This window comes from Erythrolamprus reginae, chromosome 1 (genome assembly GCF_031021105.1).
Source record: "Erythrolamprus reginae isolate rEryReg1 chromosome 1, rEryReg1.hap1, whole genome shotgun sequence".
Lineage (NCBI taxonomy): Eukaryota > Metazoa > Chordata > Lepidosauria > Squamata > Dipsadidae > Erythrolamprus > Erythrolamprus reginae.
In genome coordinates, this window is record NC_091950.1 from 321904950 (window position 1) to 321919467 (window position 14518).

At 40.9% G+C, this 14518-nt stretch overlaps 1 protein-coding gene across 1 annotated transcript in view; it reads left to right on the top strand.

The window, feature by feature from the left end:
• The first annotated feature begins 7844 nt into the window (after positions 1-7844).
• AKAP12 (A-kinase anchoring protein 12) overlaps positions 7845-14518 on the top strand; it is a 62019-nt gene continuing 55345 nt past the window's right edge. Inside the window, exons 1-2 of the mRNA XM_070733709.1 lie at positions 7845-7878; positions 8156-8366. Coding sequence (XP_070589810.1) covers positions 8220-8366 — 147 coding nt within the window. The 5' untranslated portion in view covers positions 7845-7878; positions 8156-8219. The remainder of the gene's footprint in view (positions 7879-8155; positions 8367-14518) is intronic.

The following is a 14518-nucleotide window of genomic DNA, read 5'->3' on the forward strand; positions in this document are numbered from 1 at the left end:
TAATAAATGTGGTATCTAAGTCTTGATATACATGTTCTACCTGTAATAGTGCTGGAGGAGTGAAGCCACCATGAAATTATAAATAAACACAGGTAGTCTGTATGTGGCAGCCATAACAGATTGTGGCAAATCACTATCATGTGACTGCAAAATTCTGAAACCATTGTAAATATAAGTTGGTTATCAAATGCACAAATTGTGATCACAATGACTGTGGGGTTGGTGTGATGGTCATAATTTTGAGGAGAGGTCATACATCACTTTTTCCAAGGCCATCATAGCTTGAAACATAATTAAAATAATAGCATAAAATGAAGACTGCCTCTAATTATCGCTTTAAGGCAATGCAGACTAAGATTATGAATATATTCTCTAATTATCAAATAGTTTCAGGAAGAGTTGTACATTTTGTTCCAACCTAAGGGCCAGGACATAGATTAGAAAAAGTCAGGAAATAGATTAGGAAATAGATTAGAAAAAATAGATCAAGTCAGGAAATAGATTAGAAAAAATAGTGGGATGAGGGTATAAACATAATTATTTTATATGACATAAGTAAAATAAAATACAGAATATGATTACTCTCGTTAGATCTTTAATCATTTCCCCCTTACACTGCCTTAAAAACATTTCATTTCATCTTCATAACAACTTTTAGAGATTTCTGGAACTATACCTGCTTTTGAGGACTACTGGTATATGCAAACACGGTGCCAAGCTAACCTTAAGTATTTTTTTACTAACTGGCCCTGTATCTTAACGCTACATAATCTGGGCTGCAAACCTCCAAATATCTCCCAAATGGAATCAAGGAGGTACACACAAAAAAATTCTAGCATCTAGTGGTCTTTTCAAATTTTGGAGCTCAGATATAGTAGCCCTAGAATTCCCAATTGACAATTTTTTAATTAGTTCATCAAAGTATGAAATAGAAAGAAAAATGAAAATAATCAGAAAGTAAGGAATGACAAGGAAGAAAAATGTAGGGGAAAAGGTAAAGGGGGGAAAAGGTATTGACTTCCAACTCTTTTTAATGCAGTAGAATAAGGTAATAACACAGTCTCAACTTTTTTTACTTTTGCATACTGCATACTACCCATTTCTATTAACAATAAAGTTAAAACAGCAAAATTGACTGCTTTAATTACAATACAACCAATTTTATCTCTATTTGGAAATCACTTCTGGACTTTATGCTTGAGATGGGAAAAAAACGTTTGATTTTGGATTTTGCTGATTAGATAGATTTGTTGCAGTAATAGCCCTAATATTACCATAATTTCTGCATAACTTCACACTAACTGGATCACATATGCTCATTTTAAGAATGCAGAATCTCCCACTATTTTTGCCAGGAATTACCGTATTTTTTGGAGTATAAGATGCACTGGAGTATAAGATGCTCCTTAGTTTTGGGGCAGGAAAATAGTGGGGGAAATCTGCCTATCAGGTATTCATCTGGCTAGCATCCTTAGTCTGGTCAGCTCCAGCAAGTTATTTTATCACCTGGTTAGGACTTTAAAAAAACCTTATTTGGAGAGAGTAACAATGAAAGAGCTTGCAAGCTGGTAAGAGCTGGAAGCATTGTTAGAATATCGTAATGGGTGGAAAGAAACATATAGAACAATGAAAAAAACCTGCAAAGACTCAGGGTTCAGAAAACATTCTTAGTATAGAGTAACAATGAAAGAGCCTGTAAAGTAACTTTCGCCACCAGCTTGCATTGTGACTTTTGCGCATGCGCGCATGTTCCCTCATGCAATTTGGCTTCTGTGCATGCTCAGTAGTTGGACCAAGTAATTTCCTAAAACTTTATAATAAAGGTGGTATCTAAGTCTTGATATACACGTTCTACCTGTAATAGTGATGGAGGAGTGAAGCCACCATGAAATTATAAATAAACACAGGTAGTCTGTATGTGGCAGCCATAACAGATTGTCCCAAAACACAACTGAGGAGCTCATCAGCTTGCTTCGGGCAAAAGAATAAAGGTTAGTTTAAACCTGGGGGAAGGCAGGAGGGCCCTTTTACAAGCAGAAGAACTGGAAAAAACCTTCAAATGTTAAAAGAAATTGCCAAAAATTCTGAAACGATGATTGTGGTGCTCACAGACCAGTACCAACAAAATTGGATCCATGACACCATCATCATGTCACCAGCGGGTTGCTAACAGTTCGGACAATCTGGAGGAGGAACTCATCCCTGTAAACCTTTGCAGGTCATGTAATCAAAACTTAGATGCTTGACTCATATGTATGATAGTTGTAGTGTCCCGGGGTCATGTGATTACCTTTTGTGACCTTCTGTCAAATAAAGTCAATGGGGGAGTTAGATTCACATAACAATCTTGTTACTAACTTAACAACTAATTTAACAACTATGACAGTAAAAGTTGTATAATGAGGCACAGTTCACTTAATAACTGTCTCACTTAGCATCAGGAATTTGGGGCTCAATTAGGGTTGGCAGTCAAGAACTACCTGTATGGTGTTGGCAACCAACCCACATTTATGTCTGTTTGCAATGTCCCATGTCATATCACCACAATTTGCGACATTTTTTTCACCGGAGGCCAGCATTTACGTTCCGTTTCTGGCACACACACCCAAAAAGTCCATTGCAGAAATTGTGTTTCCTTGTACTATTATAATTGCATTACCTATCTGCATTTTCCAAAAGGAAATATCCCTATTAAAATATGAAGCAAAGAGTGTTCTCCCATAAATATGAATTCCCAAAGAATGGGAACCCAAAATACTTATTGGTTGCATGAGGTGTGTGGATATATGAACTAACAGTATTTTGATTTTTAAAGATAGGCTTTATTATGTTTGAAATCCCACTCTGTCAACTGACATCAACTGACCATCTATGATGCACTACTATTCTGGAATCATGGCATTGAAAAACAGTTAAGAGCATCAGTAAAAGCAACAGTCATATGGGGTCTAGCTATGATGATGCTCATCCATCGTGTTCAAAGAGGACCTTGACATCTAATGGGTTGTGGGCTGTATGCGATGTGTCCGCAGGTGGCTAGTAAGGCCTATATGGGTACAAAATGTTCTGTCACAAGTTGGGCAGATATGTGTGGGCACCATTGTCGCAGCATTTGCAGCTCTGGATTTGTAGAGTGCTTGCTTCTCTTCTGCTATGAATGTTCTTCTGGCCTTAGATGTCTTGATGGATCAGTATGCGCCATGTGGGAAGCAAGACCTTTTTCTGAGTCTTGAAAAGACTCAGAAAGAAACAGTTGAGAAACAGGATCTAGAGATGGTGGAAGATGAAAGATCTGCTGTACGGTACTGTCCTTGTATTAGGGGCTGGGTAAGTATTGTAATAATTAAGATGTTTTACTGAATATTTACATGTGGCTTGAGACTCATCTGTGGGAAAATTTGACAGCAATTGCTTCCAAATATTTTTCAGAGTGCACTTTGGGGGCATTTTTCAATCAGGAGTCAAATAAAACAATTAATAGAAATGGATTAGGAGACCTGATATTATGATTATAGACCTTATGTGATTATTTGATTTATATCCCACCTTTAATTTATCCAGCTCAAGGCAATATACATAATGGGGCTCTTCCGGAGGGACGCACGGGGGCTCCAGAGGAGCCCCATCCTGGACGGAGCGGCCTGAGGGGGCCGGTGCGGCGGCGCCTTCGCCTCCTTCCGTGCCCCGCCCCCGCTCGGCAATCGGACCGGCAAGACCTGCCTCTGACTCATCCTTCTTCCTGAGAGTTCCCTCGCGTACGGTTTGGGATGCCGGCTTTGGCGGTGTTTTCAGGACTTTTTGCCCCGCTTTTTCCCTACGCCTCTTCCCTTCTGAGATGTTGGCAGCGCCCCCGGGCAAACTTCTACAAGATTCTTGCAGTTAGCAGCACTCTCCTTGCCTTCGCCTCCTTCCGCGCCCCGCCCCCGCTCGGCAATCAGCTCGTATCCCGAATTTGGGCTCGTAAGTAGAACAAAAATATCTCTCCCCTCCTAGCTCGCATCTCGAAATGCTCGTATATAGAGCAGCTCGTATGTCGAGGTTCTACTGTATCCTATTTCACAGTGCTTTATAGCCCTTTCTAAGTGGTTTACATAATCAGCATATCACCCCACCAACAATCTGGGTCCTCATTTTACTCACCTTGGAAGGATGGAAGGCTGAGTCATCCTTGAGCCTGGTGAGATTTGAACTGGTGAACTACAGCCAGCAGTCAGCAGAAACAGCTTGCAGTACTGCACTGTAACCACTGTGCCACCAAGGCTGTTAGTATTTTTTCCTGGTATGAAAATATTTATGTGGAATATTATCAGACACAGCACTCTTATAATTGGGAAAAAATAATGCTACATTTTCCTTATTACTAATTCTAGTGGGAGAATAAATAACAACAGTGCCACAATTACCACGGTTTCGGCCCAGCTTTGTGGATATGCTGAAAGAAAAGGAAACATTGCACTTTACAAATCCCATCACACCTCTTTCATATCTGCTTTTGCTCCCTTTAGTACCACTAGTGGAGCATCAATTCTAAAAACATTTTAGAATGTTTTTACTCAGTAATGGACTTAACTTGTCTGCAAAGAAATGGTACTTATGACCAGTTTCTGGCTGGTATATAATTGTTCATTAATTACCATAAAAAGACTGCTTTTTAAAATCACTAAAACTACACTTTTAAACACATTTATCAAAATTATGTTTCATATTTAGTTTCTTAAGTTAAAACTTGTTTCATATCTAGATAAAAGTTTCAATTAATTCAGAATTAGGACACACAATCCTATGTTTCTTACTTGGTTTTATAAACAACTGTAATTTAACCTGATCCTGATCCTGGAAATAACATGAAGAACCCACTCTGTATTAAGAGAAAAAAAGTGTTTTTTGAGTTTCTTTTCTATTTCTGTTAGCTTTATAACAAGTTAACACTGTAGAATTTATAATGGTTTGTACATTTGTTAAGAAATCATTCCAGCTTTAAAAATTAAGCTGGTAAATTGTATTCTACAGAAACCCTCAGACATACATCCACATATCCACTTTATTATAGATTAGTAAATCAGGTCTTATTGAGGTCACTACTCCCACATATACAGTGGTACCTCTACCTAAGAACATCTCTACTTACAAACTTTTCTAAATAAAAACCGGGTATTCAAGAATTTTTTTCCTCTTCTCAAGAACCATTTTCCACTTACAAACCCGACCCTCTGAAACTGTAACCGGAAAAGGCAGGAAGAAGCCTCTGTGGGACGTCTCTAGGAATCTCCTGGGAGGAAACAGGGATGGAAAAGGTGGGGAGAAGCCTCCATGGGGCCTCTCTAGGAATCCCCTGGGAGGAAACAGGACCTCCACCCTCCCTGTGGTTTTCCCAATCGCACACATTATTTGCTTTTACATTGATTCCTATGGGAAAAATTGCTTTTTCTTAAAAACTTTTCTACTTAAGAACCTGGTCACGGAATGAATTAAGTTCGTAACGTAAGTAGAGGTACCACTGTATTTAGAACTGAAATTTCATCTTCCAGAAATGTTCTCTAAACCACTGTTTCCCAACCTTGGCAACTTGAAGATATTTGGACTTCAACTCCCAGAATTCCCCAGCCAGAGAATGCTAGCTGGGGAATTCTGGGAGTTGAAGTCCAGATAACTTCAAGTTGCCAAGGTTGGGAAACACTGTTCTAAACCATAGACATTAAATGAAGACAGGGACATAACTACATATATATAACTACTTCCCAAAACTTGTATTCAATTTATCCATTGCTAATTACAATGATGAAAAATTTTATAGTTCCCCTATTTTTGCAGGAATTACCTATTGTTTAGTTTTTATTATAGGAAAACCTCATAAAATACATGTCCTCCTGCCCCACATGGATCCACACCTCCCACAGAAATTACTGCAGGGCCTCAGTCATGATACTGTGGCTTCCATCTTGACTTTTTTGACCCACTGATTATGGAAGAATCTTTGTGTAATTTTTTTACTTGAATGTAGGTATCCCAATACATAAAATATTAGCAAAACACAACTGAATTTATTCTGAAGTCATAAGGATAATTATTAATAACACTACAGATAACTAGCATCGTAAGGAACACTTAATTTTCAGGGTTTGACTACAAATCTAATATTTTCTTTTTTCTTTTCACTCCTTTTCAAGCATCCTTAACCTTTCTTATATCCACAAAAGAAAGCAATCCCAGGGCTTATTGAAGCATAGCTAAAACTTTAAACATAAGAGTCGATCAATGAAATCAATAAGACTATTTTAGACTATGTCTGAACTCAACTACTGTCCTCTCAACAGAGTTTAGTAATAATGAGATAATGACCGATTAAAAAAAATAAATTCATAATGTTATTTCATGTCCCACAAAAACTAAATCATAGGCTGCTGACCTATCATGTTTATTTGCTGTTGCTTGATCCCATGATACCCGTTTTTGTATCATTCACTTATGCAAGAAGGATCTTGAGTGATGACAGATGTTGGCACTTTTTACACAATCTGATTTTCCCCTCCAATTACGTCCTTTCCAAAAAAATTACCAGATTAATACTAGGTTACACTCCAGATTAGGTTCTAACTATGCCAGTGATGGTGAACCTATGGCATGGGTGCCACAGGTGGTACGTGGAGCCATATTTGAAGGCACATAAGGCGTTGCTCCATGTCAGCTCCAGTGTGCATGCGTGCACTAGTCAGCTGATTTTTTGGCTTTCTTTTCAGCCATTTTCACTCTTCCTGGGCCTCAGGAAAGTCTCATAAAGCCTGGAGATGGCAAAAAACAGCCCAACTGGAGGTTCACTTGTGCACTCACCCTCAGGCTCGTTTTCACTGTCAGAGGTCTTCAGGAACTTCTTCAGCTTTGGACAATTGCAGCCAAGCCTCCCACACCTCGGCCCATTTCTTCTGCAGGCAGCAAGGCTTTACTGAAGGCCTCCGCAGAGGATAACAGCCGATTGATCCAGAGTTCTGTTATTGTCTAGAGCAGTGTTTCCCAACCTTGGCAACTTGAAGATATCTGGACTTCAACTCCCAGAATTCCCCAGCCAGCATTTGCTGGCTCGGGAATTCTGGGAGTTGTAGTCCAAGTATCTTCAAGTTCCCAAGGTTGAGAAACACTGGTCTAGAGAGGCCTTCAGGCTGCAGAAGAAATGGGAGGCCTAGTTGCAACTATCTAGAGGTAAATCGTAGGGCAGCTCCGCAGCTTCAGTGAGGTCTGCACACATGGGTGGGGAGGGCGAGCACACAAGTTGTGTGCATACGTGGTGGGAGGGTATTGCATTATGGGTATGCATGCAGGCTATTGTGTGTGCACGCACCCTTTTGGCACCCAGCCAAAAAATGGTTTGCTGTCACTGACCTATGCTATGCTTTAGTGCAGTGTTTCTCAACCTTGGGTGATTGAAGATGGGTGGACTTCAACTCCCAGAATTCCCCAGCCAGCAACGGTCCCAGCTTCTGGGAGTTGAAGTCCACCCATCTTCAATCACCCAAGGTTGAGAAACACTGCTTTAGTGCGATGAAATATAAAAGAACACTTGGCGGTAAATCCAAACCACAATCCCTACATCCCGGATTAGAAGAGTAAGGCAGGTTAGACAAGTCAGATGCACCCCTCAAAAACCGGGAAGGGAGGGCGAGGTTGCTCAGCTCCAAGCTGAAGGTCAGATGCTCCCATCAAGCCCCCCCCCCTTTTCCGATGGGATTTCAAGAGACGGACTGAGGGGGATCCGAGTGACTTCTCGGAAGGATGACCTCGAGGGGTGGGAAATAGGGAGACCCCGAGGCAGCGCTGCTACCTCGGCTGGGATATTAAGCCATTCTCCTGGCCTGCCTCCTCGCCCGGCTCTCCCTCGACTCCCAGGTTTGATGCTGCAAGGCGTGTCCGGGGCTCTGTTCATGTGATGGAGCAGGAGGGAGAGGCAGGCGGGCGGGGGGACCAGGGAGGAGGTAGTTTTGTCGGCTCTTTTTTTTCTCCCCTCCCTCCTCTAAAGGAGTTTGCAGAAACCTCCCGGGTTGGTTCAGTCGCAGCCTGACCGCTTTCCCGAGCAGCTGAAGTTTAAGGGAGCCGAAGAGCGCAGCTGTCTGGACGGCTCTATTATTGCCACAGCGCCTTTTCTCTCTCTCTCTGGCTTGAACAGCGTCGCGCCCCCCTCAGCTTGGAGAAACGGACGCCGGAGAAAGAGCGAGACAGAGAGGAGAGACATGGGAGCCGGGAGCTCTACGGAAGCGCGGAGCCCTCAGGATGAGACTACCGCAGCGGGAGGGTCCCAGCCGGGGAGTCCGGGAGAGCGGACGCCCACGGAAGCCGCGGCCGAAGCCGGGGAGCCAGAGGACTCCTCCCCCTCCAAGGTACGAGAGAGAGAAAGAGTCTCCCGTCCCGCGGCGCGCGTCTGGGAAGAAGGCAGCCCAGTTTGGCGAGGGCGCAAAAGCAGCTCTTTTCTCTGGAGGGGAATCTTCGCATCTTTCGCGCGCAAACTTTGCGGGGGGCGGGGAGGGAGGGAAAGCCCCGCGCGCCTGCCTCCCGGGGTGCGCGCGGGCACCTGCCTCTCTCCCCCATTGCCATCTCGACCTCTCGTGGGAGGGGGAGGGGGGAAGTTTGGCGGGGTGGGGCGTGGCTGCGGCGGCGGCGGCTACTCGCCTCTCCTGAGGCAGCAGGGCACTGCATAGCCGGCGCCTCCGCAGTAATAAAACTCTTTCCTACCTTTTGTCTGTCAGGGGGAAAAAAAGAAAGAAAAGCCCTCCCTCCTCCCCTCAGCCGCCGCTAACAAGAGCCGGGGCGCTTTATTAGTCGGGTCCCTCGTGAGGTGCGGCCTTCCGGTCTCACCTCACGCCTCGTTCCCCACAAGCGGGATGAAGGAAAGGGCGTCCCGCGGTCCTGCACTGTCTGGGTTCTTTAAGCACCTTCCTCTCCTCCCCCCCGCTTATCATTTTGCCCCCTCAAGAGAAGGAGTAAAGGCACCTTTCCCTCTCCCCCCCCAGCTTCCGTCGCTTTCCTTTTGTGGATATGACACAGACGTGTGTGGAAAGACCCCACCCTATGGCCGGACTGTGGCGGCGAGTAAGGCGGGGGGGGAGCGGAGAGGTTGCCGCGTTGCCAAGATCCTCCTGACTGCAGTCCTGCAGTCAGCCTTGTGGTGCCTTCGCCTCGGGGCTCTTCTGCAGTCGCGAACCTCTTTGGAAGATGCTGGTGGGGAGCGGTGCCAAAAACCGAGAGGGGGGAGAAGCGAAGCTAACTTGCGCCTCCCCTCCCCTCCCCTCCCCCGAGCACCGCGTTTGATTTATCCTCTCACGCTGTATTTGCTAAGTGTTTTCCTCCCCGCCCCTCCCTCCGCCGCCTTTCTCGCCCTCAGTGTCGCCTTGCAGCACGTGCGCGGAATAGCGCGCCTGGGCTTTTCCGAGGGGCCGTGATGCGTACCTTTTGTTTGCATTAGCAAATAAATCCCTGCAGTTTGTCTTACTATACATAAACGAACGTTCCCCAGAAGAGCCGAGCCTCTCTGCCGGAAGCGATATAATAATAGCTGGAGGGGGACGAACGCTTTCCTCAGGGAGCTCTTTTTAATTTTTTGTTTTGTTTTGTTGCGGTACGGTCTCAAATGGTTTCGAGAGTTTTGAATTGTTTTTTAAAAAAAGAACAAAAAAGAAAACAAAAAAACCTTACTGCATTTTTCTTAAGAAAGAGAAAGCATTTCTTGCATTGTAGTACTTTCCCCAGTATTTTTTTTTTAAGGGTAGTAATCTTGTTTTTTTGTTTGTTTTTTTATTTAGACTTATATGCCGCCCCACTTCCAAAGGATTCTAGGGCAGTTTTTTGTTGAAAGTTTTAGGTTCTTTAAAAAATTTTTTTTAAAAAAAAAAAACCACTTGTATTGAATTATAGATGAAATTCTCCAAACTTGTTCTTTCCCTAATCTGATATGTTTCAAAAGCTTTAACCACTGCTAGTGACTTTGTGTTTTTTTTCTGACCTTGCGCCTTGGGTTTAAACTCCCAACGATTTTTCCCTGGTGAGTGCTTCAATGCATACTGTTGACAGAAGTTTAAAAAGTGTTTCTCTGTGGGAATTTGTATTTTTTTTCCTTAACGAAATGGAACAAAATGTTTAATAAGTTGAAACTAAGTTTTTCTAATGTCATTTTTTTTTTAACAAAGCAAGCCAGCAGGGAAAGAAAAAGAACAGAAAGTACACACTTTCTCTGGCTGGTGGTGAAAGAGATGATTTAGTGGCAACAATATGACAGCTGAAATGATTCAATGTATCAGAAGTATATGCCCCAAATGATAAAATAACATTGGCTTCAAGCTTGGGAAAGGGGTGGGGAACTGCTGAGGTCAAACTAGCCCCTTCACATACTGTGTGAAAAGAATAAAACTATTTACTGTGTTTCAATTTCTCTTGAATTTTAATTCCAGAGAAATTTGTATCAATGTGGATTCACGATGTCAAAGCAAAAAAAAAAAGAAAAGAAAAAAGAGCTATGAAGCTAGCTCATCCTCTGAGAAAATGAATTGGTCATAATTTTAAGTTGAATATTAAATTATTTTAGGCAACAATTCATACACAAACACACACATGTGTTTATGTGTGCATTCAAATGTTGCAGTTAATTGGATAAAAGTCTAAATCTTACACCTCAGAAATATCAGAAAACAGGCTAACTTTCAAGTTTGAAGGACCATTCCATCATGGACTCCTATTATCCTTGGAAAACATTCCCTCTGGACAAAACAAACATGTTCATACCTGATCTGTTAGGTAGCTATTTTTCCAAACAGGGCATGGATGTCAGAGACTCTAGATTAAACCTAAAAATTGTGGTTTGGTTTTCAAGGGGAAGGGAGAGTTCTTGGTTATCTGCCTAATTTACTACCCTGCTATCCACTTACTTCTCTTACTTCAAATCCTGAAAAGGAAGAGTAAAAGTCCATCTTCTTCAGCCAATTTGTTTTGGATGTACCAACAATTTTGGTCGGTACTAAAATTTGGCCTAAAATTTCTGTTGTTGAGACATTTGTTAAGTGAGCTTTGCCCCATTTTACAACAATTTTTCCCACAGTTGTTAAGTGAATCTGGTTTTGCCATTGACTTTGCTAGGCAGGTCACAAAAGGCAATGACATGACCTCAGGACAATGCAACCATCGTAGAGTCAGTTGCCAAGCATCCTAATTTTGATAATGTGATGATGGGGATGCTGGCAATAGGTGTAAGTGTGAAAACCGGTCATACCTCACTTGTTTCAGTGCCTTTATAACTTTGAACAGTCACTAAATGAACTGTTGTAAATGTTGTAAGACTACAGGTACCCGTAGTTACTTTTGATAGATAGAAACAGCCATTGAGAATTAAAAATTGGAAGTGGTTAACCTTTACCTGAATGTAAAAACCGTGGACAGCTATGCCTGTCATTTCACGTATATGGGAGAAAGTAAAGATATACTTTTCTGGGACACTTCTCTAGTCTGTATGATTCCCAGTGAGAAACAGGTTGCCTTGTGGGTCTCAATTTGCATCTTACTTACTTGGTCCAGTGAATTCAGTGGCAGTCACCCTATATAGCTTCCCCTGCCTATAATATGATAGAAAGTTACAAAAGCAGAATTAATACCATAGTAATGAAGATAAGAAGTTATATAAAGTTTCAGGCAAGCAGAGTGCCATATCATCAAAAAGTTTATCTATGATCCTAAAAAAACATATTAAAAGAGGTGGTAGGTATTTTTGAACTTTATTGAAATAATATTTTATAAATAGTCCTGTAAGAAATTGTTTTGACCATCATACTAAACATAATGTTTCTTAGTACTTTGTGCTTGGATGTAGTACGGAAGTGTATAATAAGGATACATAAGAAATTGATATTCGAAGTGCTCAGTACACCTGTTTACAGTAGCTCAGGATCACATAATCTGATGTGCTAATTATTACAGAACATTATTTTGAAGAATAATTTATCACTTTGATTCTGCACATAATCACTAAAATATATCAGGATATCTCATATTTTGTAAATCATATTCCATCAATGTCATATTGAAATAACATTTGTTAATAGGCAATTTGTATCAGGTGACCTTAAATAATAAAGATGTAGAATACCATGCCACTTTCCACAGATATTTTTTTACTTTAATAAAACTGTAAAAAGGATACTGTTTAATGAAAATGGACAGTGGACTACAGGCTTACATGAAAAATACGCAGATTTTATATCTTTTGTGTTTTAATTCAGTTATGTTCAGTTCTGCAAATGTTTAGATTTCTGTTTGTGTATTTCTATTGGAATAGAACTGGCTATATCCATTCTTTTCCAGACTTTTCAACAAAATTCCATATTCTCCTTTAAACAGTTATTTGTGTTGTCATTATTTAATAATTAGTCATTTTCATATTTGTAAATTAGTAAAGTCTTATCAAGTTATGTTGTATTTGTTTACAATTACCTTTCAATTATATTTCTTTGTTTCTTTTAAAAAGAAATGTAAATACTGTACCACATTAAGGGTTGTTGATTCTATTGAAGTTCTTAAGTTAAATTCATTCATTTCACTCTTTGGAGACAACACCTTACAAAGCAAATACACCAGAGGTATCAACCAAATTGCATTGTGGGCTGTATGGTGATTGTTTTGCCTTTGTGGGGCCAGGGTGGGTGTGGCCTCTGTGGGCGGTATCCAGTCACAGGCCACATGGCTTTGATGGGCTTCATTAACCTAAGATAGATTATAGTTTATTGTACTAGGCAGGAATTTCAGCAGTTTGTTTGCTCATAACTCTTCTGAATTGCTGCTCCTGAAAATTAGAAATGACAAGGATGCTTTCAAAATCAGTCCATGATAATACAGTTCAGCATAATTTAATTTTAACGTTCCATCTGGAATCATGGTTTCCCATAAATTCAGTATGACTTAAACTGGTTAGCACAGCAAGACATTTAGCTTTTGAGGAATGGAGCACACACTGATTGCTACTTACAGTAATGTTCAGTGTATAATTCAGAATCATAAGTAATACAATTTTACGTAAAACAAGTACTGAATTAAAAATAATGTATTCCTGGGTAAGTGTATGCAGAATTGCAGACTCCTACATTAATCCCCATATCTGACCATAATATAAAAGTGTATTGCTTTCCACATTAGAATCATAATAGCAAATTAATAATTTATGCTGGTGTAAGTATCCAGCCTTTCAATATCTTATTTTTGTTCAATCAGTGCAGTGGGAGAAAGTAATGTAGCACTTACCTTTAGCCTGCATATATCCTCTTAAAACACAAATATTTCCCATTAAGGGCAGTGCATTTGACTTGTGCAGATTCCAAAGAATTTAGGATTTGAAAGAGAGTGTGACATACCTTAAAAATTAAGATAGGTCCAACCAGCACTGCTCTAAATCAGAATCAAAACAGATCAAGTCTGTTTCTGAACTTCTATTCTGGAAGATCATGTGTTATTAATTGTGATTTGTGACAACACAGAAGGGGGAATACTTTCATTAAATAAAATGGTGGAGAAGAGAGGGAAGAAGAGGATTAGATCCAGTGATCAATAAGTTTTCCTCAGAAAAGGTAAACTTTGCAATCCACTTTCCTCAGAAAAGATAATTGCAATCCACTCAATCTAGAATGGAGAAATCTTTTAAAATAGATAATTAATTTTAACTTCCAGCCCATCTTTCCCCCCACCCCCACCCCATTTTTATCATTGAAATAAGTGGGGTGTCAAACTGGCGATGACACATTGTTGTCATGTAACATATTGTAGCTTTTCTCCCCATTGTTAAACCAGGGGTCTGTGAGCTGGATGCATGATGTATCCAGCCCATAGGCCACGGGTTTTACACCCCTGTTCTAGAAGCTTCTAAATAAGCTTCTATTAAGCTCAGATCCCCCCGCTTTTTAGTTGCATACACTTTTGTTACCTATAACCATCTTTTATCACTTCTTATCAACCAACCAACTCATCCTTTATGGCAGACACAAATCCCTCTTAGCTCTTCAAGGTAGTCCAGACAAGAAATACAACAATGAATACGTATCTTTAAGATTACGTTAACAGAATCTTACAAGACTGAAAGCATTTTTCCACTCCACTTCTTTAATTGTCCCGAAACCCAGGGAAGGTCCCTTCTGGAAAAATGTCCCACACTTTCTTTCCATCTGAGGACTTAAATATCTTTTGTCTTTTAGTTGTCTAGGTACAACTCCTCCTGTTGCTCATGGTCATCTCTATAGTGATCCACCTTTCTGTAAAGGTTGGGCTAGCCCAAGGGTAGGTAAAGTCAGCTCTTCTATGAGGTGGACTTCCTCTCCCAGAATTCCTGAGCTAGCATGATTGGCTCAGGAATTCTGGGAGTTGAAGTCCACAAGTCATAGAAGAGCCAACTTTGCCTACCCCTGGGCTAGCCTAATAAAAAAATAAAGTTTGAGAAATTTAAATTCTATGTAGATAATGTATGAAGCTTTATTTATTTTTTTTAGCTTTTCATCCAAGTAATGAG